The sequence below is a fragment of the Sporothrix schenckii genome (assembly GCF_000961545.1).
Source record: "Sporothrix schenckii 1099-18 chromosome Unknown Cont48, whole genome shotgun sequence".
In the NCBI taxonomy this organism is placed as follows: domain Eukaryota; kingdom Fungi; phylum Ascomycota; class Sordariomycetes; order Ophiostomatales; family Ophiostomataceae; genus Sporothrix; species Sporothrix schenckii.
Window position 1 is genome coordinate 186,937 of NW_015971149.1, and position 11,797 is coordinate 198,733.

The 11,797-nt window shown below is 50.9% G+C and overlaps 2 protein-coding genes across 2 annotated transcripts; both read left to right on the top strand.

Annotated features, from left to right (window-relative positions):
- Positions 1-447: 447 nt before the first annotated feature.
- On the top strand, positions 448-3,249 carry SPSK_01013 (gas2 domain containing protein; the record flags this gene model as incomplete). Its single annotated transcript, XM_016727944.1, has 1 exon — positions 448-3,249. The coding sequence occupies one exon, from the start codon at positions 448-450 to the stop codon at positions 3,247-3,249; it is 2,802 nt and encodes a 933-aa protein (XP_016583893.1).
- A 7,236-nt stretch (positions 3,250-10,485) lies between these two features.
- SPSK_01318 (uncharacterized protein) lies at positions 10,486-10,773 on the top strand (the record flags this gene model as incomplete). Its single annotated transcript, XM_016728247.1, has 1 exon — positions 10,486-10,773. One exon carries the CDS (start codon positions 10,486-10,488, stop codon positions 10,771-10,773), a length of 288 nt encoding a protein of 95 aa, XP_016583894.1.
- Positions 10,774-11,797: the final 1,024 nt, after the last annotated feature.

Genomic DNA, 11,797 nt, shown 5'->3' on the forward strand with positions numbered 1-11,797 from the left:
CGATTCGTCGACGCGTTCACGCCATTTCACTTAGCCTCTCAGTGCGTATACGAACGCGACGATTTCTGTGCTGCGCTCTTTCGACATCCAGAACATTCCCCTGACTTTTGCGACCTGGCGACGGTCCGCACGAACTTTGTTTTGTCTCTGTGAGGTCACGCATAAGAAGGGCCGAGAACAAGCGATCCCAGACGCTAGAAAGCAGGCTCCAGGCTGCAGAAAGACGCAAGGGACTGTGCAAAGACGACTAGTCACAGCCAAAGTGGGAGAAACAGACCCAACGATTTTCTTTGCTTGCTCACGGGCAAACATGATGGCGCCGCAATAGATGGCAAGGAAGCTGCCCATTACTTCCCCACAGTTGGCTTTGTTTGCGGTGCCCTGGTCGCGACATCGTACTCTTTTCTTCAACTCCTCCATTCGGTTCCCAACAAAAACACCCGGAGAATGAGCGGCTTTCCCATCCTCGCGGCGCCGACGCCGCGCCTTTCCGTCCCGAGCCGACAGTACTACCGTTCCGCGTCTGGGTCCCCTACGCGCCAACATTTTCAACAACATGTCGATGACCTCATCTCACAATTGACACCGGCGACGGCTGTGTCGGCACTGCGGTTCCCCACGGGGCCTTTGAAGGCTTGCTTAGACACTGCCACGGCTACAGAACAGTCATTTGCAATGCGTGCCGCGCTGGCCGCGAGCAGCATACAAGAATGGCTTGATGAGTTGACTGACTGGCCATGGCCGGCGGGTGGAGGCTCCGGGGGCTTCGAAGAGCCGGTCCATCGGGGTGGAAAGCTGTTCACATCAACGTCGCCAGCATCCTCCCCGCCTATATCACAGTCGTCACCTATCACACCGGAGAGACAGGTCCTGCGGGCCGCGAATGAGACATCCGATGTGAATGTTGGACGGTCCTGGATGGGCAGTCTACGAGCTGAGGATGTGACCTTGTACGGAGAAAGAATTACTGAGATTGGGCACGAAATCGACGACCTCGAAGTCGAAGACATGAAGCAGCATGTTCTGCATCACCATATCCTACCCCTGTCGCCGCCCGGTACACCCTCAATAGGCCGACAACCGCACTCTTCGTCCGTATCGACTACAACTTTTACAAAACTGGATGACCTATCCGCCGTTGTCACCGCCATAGTTCTCCAGTCTCTGCCTTTGCTTTCCAAACTGGTGCGCTTGTTGGACGTATGGCGCATTCGCTTGCTAGTCCTGAACAGGATCCCTTCGTTCCTTGCCTCTCTTTCCGCTGCTGAGGTGGCTATCCAGTCGGCCTGGAATGCAGTTTACCCAGACAGCAAAGGTAGCAGACCGAGTCAGCTCGTGAACCTTGTCGATGGCCCAACATTAACGCCACAGGAGTTTGCTATTATGAAGTCGGTCGTGGAAGGAAAGGTGTCCAAGGCGGCTCGAACAACAGACTTTATGTTGGATGCCCTGGACGGTTTGGAAGATACCATCCCAGAGCAGTGGATTGACCGTATCGATGCCGCCGAACGCGACTACAGCGAATGGGTTGCTCTCTGCGAACGCAAAATTCGGGAAGCCGCCTGGAAGACAATTACGACCAACCGACCAACCCTGTCGCCACCGTTGCCAATAAACAATGCCCTCCCTCTCGCAGCTGGTTCAACAACTCCTGATGAAGGAGCTCCGAATGTCAGAAATGTGTTCCCGATTCTACCGCGAACACCACCACGGGCCTTGTCCGCCCGTAGTTCTCTAGAATCGCTGCGGTCCGAACCACAACTTCCTTCGTTCCATTTACCCAAAACCCACCACGACAACAACATGGAACTTGATTCGCCTCCCGCATCTGTCATCCACATACCATCTGATGCACTGCTCCCGAGTGACACTGATTTGGCCAGTGATGCTCCAGTATCTCGAAGCTATTCTGACAACGTCGCGAGGGACATTCCTGATTTAGGAGACCCGTCTGAGATTGCCGAGACCGAGGATCTTGAAGACCGCCAGGTCTCCGATGCCAGCCCTTCCAGCTCGCCGCCCGATTTCAGGGCTAGCATCCGGTCTACCGTCACGTTCAATGATATGCCGACGGTTGCAGAAATTCCTGGCGAGGAGAGCCCAACGAACCCGAAAACGCCGGTTGACTCTTCTTTCGTGTTTGAAGATATCGTGAACGATGATTCAGAGCTGCCCCAAGGGATGCCGTCCTATTTGGAGAGCCCTGGCAGTCCTGACAGCCCAGCGAGTGTTAGCAGCCGGCGGATGAGCGTCAGTAGTGAGGACGACCAGCTCCAGCAGCAGATCAGCGAGATCCTTGAATCGATTCCGGCTAAGATCCACCTCTCATCACAGCCCTCTCCTTCGTTTAGTCACCTCAACCCGCCTGACTTTAAGCTGCCCCGGAAACCAAAGGCACCTGCGGATAGCACACGAAGCTTGTCTAGCATGTCGTCCCGGTCTTTGACGCCGTCTTTCCTCCTTGCACCTGCCTACTCACGGAACCCACGGCCGCGCCAGCAAAAAGGCAATCAAGAAATCAAGCTGTACCACCTCTCGCGGTCAACGGGCGAGGCGCCGATAAAGCTGTTTATCCGCCTTGTCGGCGAGAACGGAGAGCGTGTCATGGTGCGCGTGGGCGGCGGTTGGGCAGATCTGACGGAATACCTGAAGGAGTATGCAAGCCACCACAGCCGACGCTCAAAGAATGGCGGCGAGAGCAAGATTGAGATCCGCGACCTGCCACTGTCATCGTCGGTCGCGGCGTCTTTGAACAGCCGTGTTGGGTCGAGCCCTCCGAGCCGACCCGGCTCGGCACTTGATTCGCCGGCGGCGATGGCCCCGCTCAATATTCGCAAAACAAGAAGGGCCACATCAGCTTCCATGGGCGACGAGAGCATCGCAAGTATCAAAAATGAAAGCGGCGTCCACCCCAGAAACCCGCGGACGCCCCTGGCATCCATGAGCAAGCCATCAAACGACACGCCACCTTCAGACGCGTCATCACGTTCGCGGTCTAGCTCACGGTTGAGCTGGGCGGAAGAGGACAGCTCACTGGGCATGTCGGGACCACGCGCCAAAAACATCGAGATGAGCGAGGAGAGCAAAGCATGGGTCGAGAGCGTCAAGGAACGCGTGCGTATTGCAAGTGGCGAGCGCCGGATCTCGGACCAACTCGAGGGCAAATTCGGGGAGATAGGCAAAGTAGGCGGCACCAAGCGGCTGTTCCGTAAAGGTCCCACAGGGAAGGGATTCAGCGACAAGTCGTAAGGTGTTTACCTCCGTCGCTGTCAGTGCCACTCCGGGATGTTTTCTTTCTTTCTTTTTTTTTTTTTTCTGGCGTGAGAGCTTCCAACAGGGAGCACACGTGGGTGTTTACTATTGTGCGAACGAGCATTCAGTCCCCTCTGTCGTATTTTACACATTTTTTTTGCACATCAAGAGACTACATCTAGTTTTGCTTTTTGTTTGTCTATGCTTTCGCCTCTTTTCCAGTCTTTCCGCCTGCCAACAGTTTCCTTTGTTTCTGAAATAATACCCCAGATTTCTACTTGGCGTTCATTTTTATTCACCGGGTTGCGACCGCTGTCAGAGACTGCCTAATAGAACTACACCAAAAATTGGTGTCCTTTTTTGTATTACATTTCTTTTCATTAAATTTAATCGTTTTAGGAACTTGTGATGATTCAGTGTACGGATTTTTCTACGCGTCAGCCACACTCGCATGCTTTAAGTTGGGGCTAAGAGATGAGAACGATGTCGTCTATGTGAAGTTTGGCGTTGACTCTGCGAAACTCAGCACGGCGAGAATACACGAGACTGCTGCGATATTTCAGTAATCACCCTGTAGTCCACACAGCTTTGTGGCCATTTCGACATGTCCTTCCGTTAAATTTGTTGATTCCCTGACAGTGCTTGACGTGACGGAAAACGACGGATCTGAAACGTGAAGGCGTGCTCCGGTGGCCGACCGCATCGGGGTTCCGGTAGCCTTGTGAATATGTTCATACATCTTTGTTTACCATCTGCTCTGATTTGGCGTTGACGCATCATACGACGCGATAAGTGATAAGTGTAGCGAGTCAGGTTTTGCGAGACCCCTAGACCGCCATTGGTTTACATGGCCACCTCTGAAGTGAGTTATGTTTCTTTCATGGACGTATTTTTTGCCAACCCTTTAAATTCAAAGGAACCATCGGCACGCAGCGACGAGAGCACAAAAAGACCAAAGTCCTATAGGGCCCTTCCTCATATTTCAGCCGCAGGTCGCAGCGCCGTGTGTCGGTCACCGACAAAATCTAGCGAACGGCTGTCATTGGTTTGGTTTGTGTTCAGTTCCTTGCTAATTGACCTTAATTTTGTGTACGTACAAATGACGGTCCCCCAACAAAATCAAAGGTACTACGAAAGTGGTCGTACCCTTCTCCGTCGTTTGGAGACGCACTCCAAAAGTTGCATAGACCGCAACCCAGTTTAAGCACTTGAGCAGATGCCTTGTTGGGAAGTGAGGGGAATGAGACAGCGAGTTGGGGCAAAGAAGGACGACAATATTGATTTCCAAACGAACGACCAAAGATAGAAGAGACACAAGAGACAGGGCACGGCACTTCACCGGAACGGAGAGGACGCATGGAGAAACGAATGAGGCGACAGGCGGTGAGATCGTTGCACACCGTACGACATAATCTCACATGTCTCGGAGTTGGGTCGTATCCAGTTAATCTTTTTCCAATTTCGGATATCCTGGGGGCTGTACTGGCCATAAAAAGTCCTACGGCACTACGTGTTGTCGCCGGTGTTGCCTTGCGCTTACCCCAGACTTTTTTTATATCGGCGGCGAGGAACCAGGAGGGCCAGGCAGATAAACACGGGGGAAAAGAGGGTTGGTTGACAAAGGAAGTGCGGTAGACAAGTGACACAACCATGTCCCGCCTGGCCCATCTTTCATCGGAAATCGAGACTCCGCGCTTGTTGCCCTCGTCTTCTTTCGGGCATCTGTCCGAGGCCCTTCCTACACCGTTGTGAGCTGCTTAACTTCACCTTGGACTGCACCATTTACCGTTCGTGCTTGTCTGATTCACATGGCCAGAGAGAAGATGTTTCTTCGCGATCTTTGGTGGCTATCCTGGCATCCAATCCATCGCCCCATTTCGCCAACTTCCCCCCCCTAGCGCACACACACTCATACGCCACCTTAAAAAGGCACAGTGGTACTGCCTTGACTCATACATAACAAAGAACTTTATGTTTTGGCGGAGTCTGTTGAGCAGCCGACGAAAAGAAGTATGGGTGGAAGCGACAAGAAAGTCAAGTGATGTCGGAATAAGGCAATTGAACCTAAAACGGGCGTCGGTTGTCCCCTGTCGGACCGTGATTCGTGATGTGTCTTTGCGACATGCCCTTGCGCTTTCCGAATGGGCGTTTCCATTACTTCATACCGCCCTCCAGCCAGGGGAGTGCCAGTGCGTATGCACGACGCAAGACACAAAAGGACTTCATGGAAGCTGCCCTCTATCTTTTACAAAACCGAAGCGTAGGCGCAAGACTTAAACTTTGGAGTCTCTGGATTCCTAGTTGTCTTTTGGGCTCCGGTTTATTTTCGATATATTGCCATGGATTCATGCAGGTCGACCTGTGATGTGTCTCGTGCCCTTCTTGCAGACGTAGCCTTGCGAAAATGGAAAGAATTGGAAATTCAAGAATCAACTGGCAAATAGAAAAATAGAAACAGAAACAGAAACGCAATCAGATACTTTGTCGCATTCTGAGAAGCCGTCATTGGTATGTTTCGTATTAACATGCGAGCAATCAGTCCTAAAAAAGGGGCCAGCGACTGAGTATTAGTTGCGCGTTGGAGATGCAGTTCCAGACAATGAAAACCCAAATTGGAATATGCAACATCAATGGACGACCTTTGATTCCTCCCTTTGCCTTCGTTTTCGTGACGTGTGGGGAATGGCTATTGCTCTTGGTTCTTTCGCTAGGTGGTTTTCTCTTGGGCCTGGCCTCTTTTCGCTCTTGGGGACATCCCCACCTCCGATTGTGCTCCGTAAGGCGGCAAGCTTTGGACCTGATCCTTGACGTTTTTGGGATTTTTGGGGGGCCTTGGCCTTGGCCATCTAACTAGTCTATTTTCGGCCTGGACTAACAGGTTGTTGAAGTGGAGGACGAGAGCCGAACGTAAATAGACTCCAAAACGAAACAAGCTACTCCGTACGATTTACAAGAGAAGCAGAAAAGCAACGAAAGCCACAGGTAAGCGCGGTCCGAGGATGGCCAGTGCAAAAGTGCCGGAGCATCGATACACACCACCGAGTACTTCGCCATTGTACGGCTACGGCGCTGCGCGCGTGAGTAGACGGAGAACCACGTCCGTGTTTGTTGTACCGGGTCATGACAAAGCATATGCTTTTCCTGTTTCGTGACTTCTGTGTCTACGGTTTTCGGTTTCGGATTTGTACCTATTTTGTGACGCAGATTGAACTCCGACTCGTGAATTTTCTGCTTCCCGGCCCTAGCTTGGAAGGCCTTACATTCCAGTCCTTCCCCTCGTTATTCTTCGCTTCGTGATCTTTCATGGGATATGTTGTACTCCGTGTTTGTAAACGGCATGGCCGGTGCAGACCTTGTCGGCAAACAATTAAATGAAAATGAGAAGAAAAAAAGAGGAAAGTAAACAACAGGAGGGCAAAGAGGCCCACAAGAAAATGCGATGTCCTGAACTGCTCTCATCCTCGGGATCTATTTACAGACGTGGTCTAAGGAGCCTTGACTGGCAGAATTGAGATAGGCGGGGCTCGGTTTCCTTGTGACATCTGGACAAGCTGCGGTTCCATTTTCGTCAACGAAATACATACGGAGCAAAAGAATGGGGACTGACGCCTGTGCATCTCTGCGGGGGTACAACAGTACGTGTATCTAGATCTAAGAATGGGCAGAAGTGGAACAATCACTTTGGCGGGAAGATTTGCACGAGGCAGGTAATCTGTATGTCAGAACCTCGAAGCACATGATACCAGGGTGAAGCACAAGGCTAAGAACCAAGAACTGGGGCTATGGAGTATTGGCGCGCCACGAAAACGACGGCCGTAGAAGTTAGATACTGGGCCTGAATGATGCTGAACGGAATTGAATTGGTATTTGCGGTAACCGGGGCGTATGTTGACAGTCGTCCAACAGGGTGAAACATTATGTTTGCTAGAATTCGTTGTATTTTCCAACGTGGATGTGCTATGTGTCGCTAGTTTACTATTCTTGTTGTGTAATAATACGTGTATGAATTAGGCTTGTCTCGATATGCTTCTGTTTTATGTTTATTTCAACTTTAACTCTGTGTTACTTTATACAATATTTTTTTTTTTCGCCATTTATGTCCTTTTAATAAACCTATAGCTAGCCATTGCAGGTCTACGCAGACGCTTCAGCAAATGCACACTCACAGAATCATAAGAGCGTCTCATTTTTGATACATGTGGAGACAGTCGACTCTACTTCACAAGTTTGATTCATAATATCAAGGAAAGTCGAGTGCTATTGACATGTATTTGCATATACGAAGTAAATAATAGGGTAAGGCGAAAGAAAAGCATTTCCCCATACTGCCCAGGCCTCGTGACGTGGTCCTGCTATGGGAATTACCAGCGCGATTGCTGTTGGTCCATCCTAGGTCGACGCAAGTACATGTGGAGCTGTGGACACGCAAATTGCACATGCATTTTTTGAAGGTACTTCGCCAATACATGTGATCAATGTGCAAAATGGCACACACAGAAAGAGCATCTTGAAGGCGGCATTGGGACGGCAGGCTTGGACCTCTGAGGTGATCATCACACATTAAACGCCATCTTTTATTGTTAAGAACGGCCTGCTTGCCGTCGGTATCTGTCGATCTTTGTTCCCAACTGGCTTTGCCCTTGTATTCTGGACCTTCTCATCGCTGCTTTCCCGCTTCTTCTGTTTCCTGTCGTCGTCCACAATCCACTCTCGTCCACTCGTTTTGGGTGGCTCGACCACATGTCTTGACATTCGAAGTACGACTGATACTTTCCCCTAATTTTCCTAGCCGTTGCAAACATGAAGCACATGCATAAACGTCGGGAAGACAAGGAGTAAGGTTGGAGGTGCTTCCTACAGGGCGAACAAGGTTATGTTCAGTTACAAGCCGAGTTTGAGACAGCCGGCTGAGAGACGTTTGGAGTCTTTTAAAACTTTGTGTTTGCATCTGACGTTGAGACACTGGGATGAAAGGAGAAACACCGAGAAAAACGTGAGGGGGGGCTGACACGACGAAAACGAAAGCAATTACATGGATTTGCTTTTTATAAAAAAAGCAAGGGCGAAAACGCAAGGGACGAAACGGAACAACGCCCGGGGAACACACGCATACGACGGTATGGACCCGCCACGCGTCTCACCGACCCCTACCTTGTAATTCATCCGTTCACCATGCAACGACGCAGAAGGCCGTGTGGTTTCCATCCCGTTCCATTTTGAGTCGTCTTGTTTTCTTCTCACATCCCTTGTCCTGTTTTCTTGTCGTCTATCAGCTGTGTTGGATTGTCGGGTGAAAATCGAAAATTAGAACACACACAAAGTTGTAATCTAGACAAATGGGGCCAGAGGCAGGGATAAAATAAGAGGCGTAAAAAAAAGCGACGAGCCGTCCGTGAATTCCCTATGGCCGTATTCGTACAATGATAGGACTCCGTACAAAATGCAAGGCGTCCACCGAGCTTCCTAAAACCCATGGAATCAACTGCCATGGCATCAAAGGCAGCTGGTCCTATGGCCTCCCCCAGAAATGTCAAATTAGGAAAGCAAGGTCCAGCGCCCAACGAAAAGCGGTTTGAGGGTGGAGCACTGTGGGTCTTGTGTTTATGGTCGAATGTTCTTCCCCTTTTTGCCTTCCCTTCCTTCTTCCCTTCGACTGATAGAGTATTATTCCGTAACACTACCTAAAACCTTGCCTGTTGTTGCTTCCTGAACGGTCTGGTAGGCCATACTACGCATGGGGCAGGAGGACCTGTCCTTGCACCGCTGACTGGTGAATGGGGAAATACAGAGCTGTTTTCCTAGGTTTTTACCATTTTGGGAACTTTTACCCAATGCCAACAGAAAAGGTGGGGACCTGACACTGGAAAGGCAGGGCTGTGCAGTGGTTACAACTTCTCTTCCTTCCCTGACAGGCGGTCGGGAAAAGTCGGAGACGCAGGGGTATGTGAGACTACCAGCGACACATCAGGGAAGAAGCGATGGGCTATTTTCCCGCCATCGTTATTAGGGGGCCTTTTTATCGAAGCTAACGGGTGCTACGTTCGACGCATTACTGTCTACAGTTCTTGAAGCCTTTGCACAGCTCTTTCGACCACTTATATCACAGCGCCGGGCCGTTGTGCAGAGCAAAGTTCCAGGTCGCTTCTTCCTGTAATGTGACTCACAGCGAAGCTTGCGAGCTGTTGCCGACGGTCTGCATGTGTTTACTCCAGCGCGTGTTCGAAGGCAGCTCACATGCTGGTGGCAAGATAGTCAGCTAGGGAGCCATGCGGCCATCGGCTGCTTGTGTCTCTTATGTGCAAAGTAAATGGCTGTTTCCCACATGCATAAACTTGTGGTCTCTTAAAGGCAGCCTGCTCCGAGGCGGCACGCCGTGACATGGCCCAAGAGGAGCTGGAACGGCGACTGCTCTTTGCGTGTCTCTGCGCCGGAACTCCACTTATTGCTGCACCTGTCTCTTGCTTTCGTCCGCACGCCCCGCGCTCAGGTTCCGACCATTTATTATGTCAAACGGTAATCATATGGTTTGTTAATCCCTTTCTCGTATTTTTGCAGACTTTGTCTCGTCTGTATTTTCCTTCGTCCCTCGACAAACGCGGCACATCAACAGAGCAAACATTACACGCACTTCCGTATCACGCACTTCCGTGGCCGATAGCCGTGTAATAGGTGTTCGAAGTAGTAATCCACAGGCCCACTCTGCAGTACGGCGAATCACCCATTGGTTCAATATACGCTCTCTGCTCCTCTCGGAACCCAGCACAGGTGTATGCCGGTTGATCTAGCGATCCGAAGTGTGGCTCCCTGCAGAGTTAGCTTGGGCTGGGGGGGGGGGGGACAGGGAGGCACGGAAAAGCGAGAGACCTTTGGGGAAAAGTAAATAATCAAACAACCGTTCGTAACCTGAGTGCACGAGCCCGCGTGCAGAATACGAAGTAAGACACCGTTCCGGACCTTCTGACCGTTGTTTGGCCTGTCAATCCCCAACACCCGTTATCACTCGACAGAAGTCCTACGCTTTTGTGCTCCGTACCCCGGAGCTGTCATTTCATGCCCCCGTTTCAGTAGACTTTTGCTTTCTTATTTTTCATTGTCTTTCATCATCCTGTGCCCAATGTGGACCACATCTCACCGTACGGAGAATTGCACTGCGTACAGAATACTTCGTACTTCGTCCACTCGCAGGAACCAGACATCCGTACTCCGTGCTTTGGCTTACCCTTCCTCACAAAAATGAAGCCCTTTGTCACCGGACTTCCGCCGTACAAGGCAGGTGCGCCCTGGACTTGCTCCGTCCCCAACAAAACGCACAGCCCTCTCTTGAGATCTCTGCTGTTGGCCGCAAAGTGTGGTGTAAGTCGTGGAATCGGAGTCCGCCGTCGCTGGTGTGGTTCGTGCCCGAAGTCTCCTGTCCGAGATACCCTGGTCGGTCTGATCGGCTTGATTGTTCCTTCCCATGTCGGTTCGTCCTCCAAGTCTGTTCCCCAGCCCTCGTGCCTCCTTTTAGAAACCATTGTGTAATCCGTTGAGCATGCCCGAATACGACTGCTTGCCTCTTTTGCTTTACTGCGTGGCTCGTCCTTCGTGCAGATGCTGAGATGATTGTCGCCATTGCGCACAGCGTGATCAATCCTTGCAGCACCTCCGCTTCGAGGAAGGAACAACTGCCATGAATTCCCCAAAGCATATCTTTTTCTTCTTCTTCTTTCTTTTTTTTTTTTTTTTTAAAAAAAAAATTCCAAAAAGTATGGAAACATAATAACGAATACTGGATTGCGTCTACATGCGCATTCTTCATTCGGTTGGTCCCACGTGTAAGTACCCAAGGTACTGGGTACTTTGAAACAGCTCGGGCGATTCCGGCATGACCAGTCAGGCAGGCGTATGCACTCGGCGCGACCAGCTTGGGTGTGCGCCGCCCGTTCTTGCTACATTTGGGAAATTCGAGAATGATGCGGCGCACCTTCCATGACAACGACCCCCTTAACGTCTTCCCCGAAGGGCTCCACACCTTTTTGTGATATCCACTCTGATTTGCAGCATCGACATCGTTCCCAAACAGTCAATTTTCCTTGAAGCAGTTCGACCTCCCTTGGCAACCGCAGCGGACCATGCTGTTAACATTCCCTTTTATGTCTATTTCCTATCCTTTGAGCTCGTTTCTTTGTGTCTCTTTGTGCCTGTATTTCTTTATGTCTCTTCTCTTCGTCACTTCCTCTCTCCCTTCAAGTCTTTGAAACACGCCTCCGACGACATCCTTATTCGCTCCTGTTTGCTCACCTTTTCACCCCGTCGTTTTGCTGGTCGATTGGCCTGTGTTTCTACGCTCCCTCCGAACGTTCTTTTTTTTTTTTTTTTTTTTTGGTATTCTCATCTCCCGTCCCGTCCACACACACGCCCCTTGCCGTACCCATCACACCCTACGAGACCTTGCGACGACACGACCTCCATCCTCCTTTTTTGTTTTACCTACCCCCTCGTCTTGCCCCCCTGGCCCCGGCCTGCCCATCAATCCATGCCCAGGATATCGTCCGCATGGGTCTCA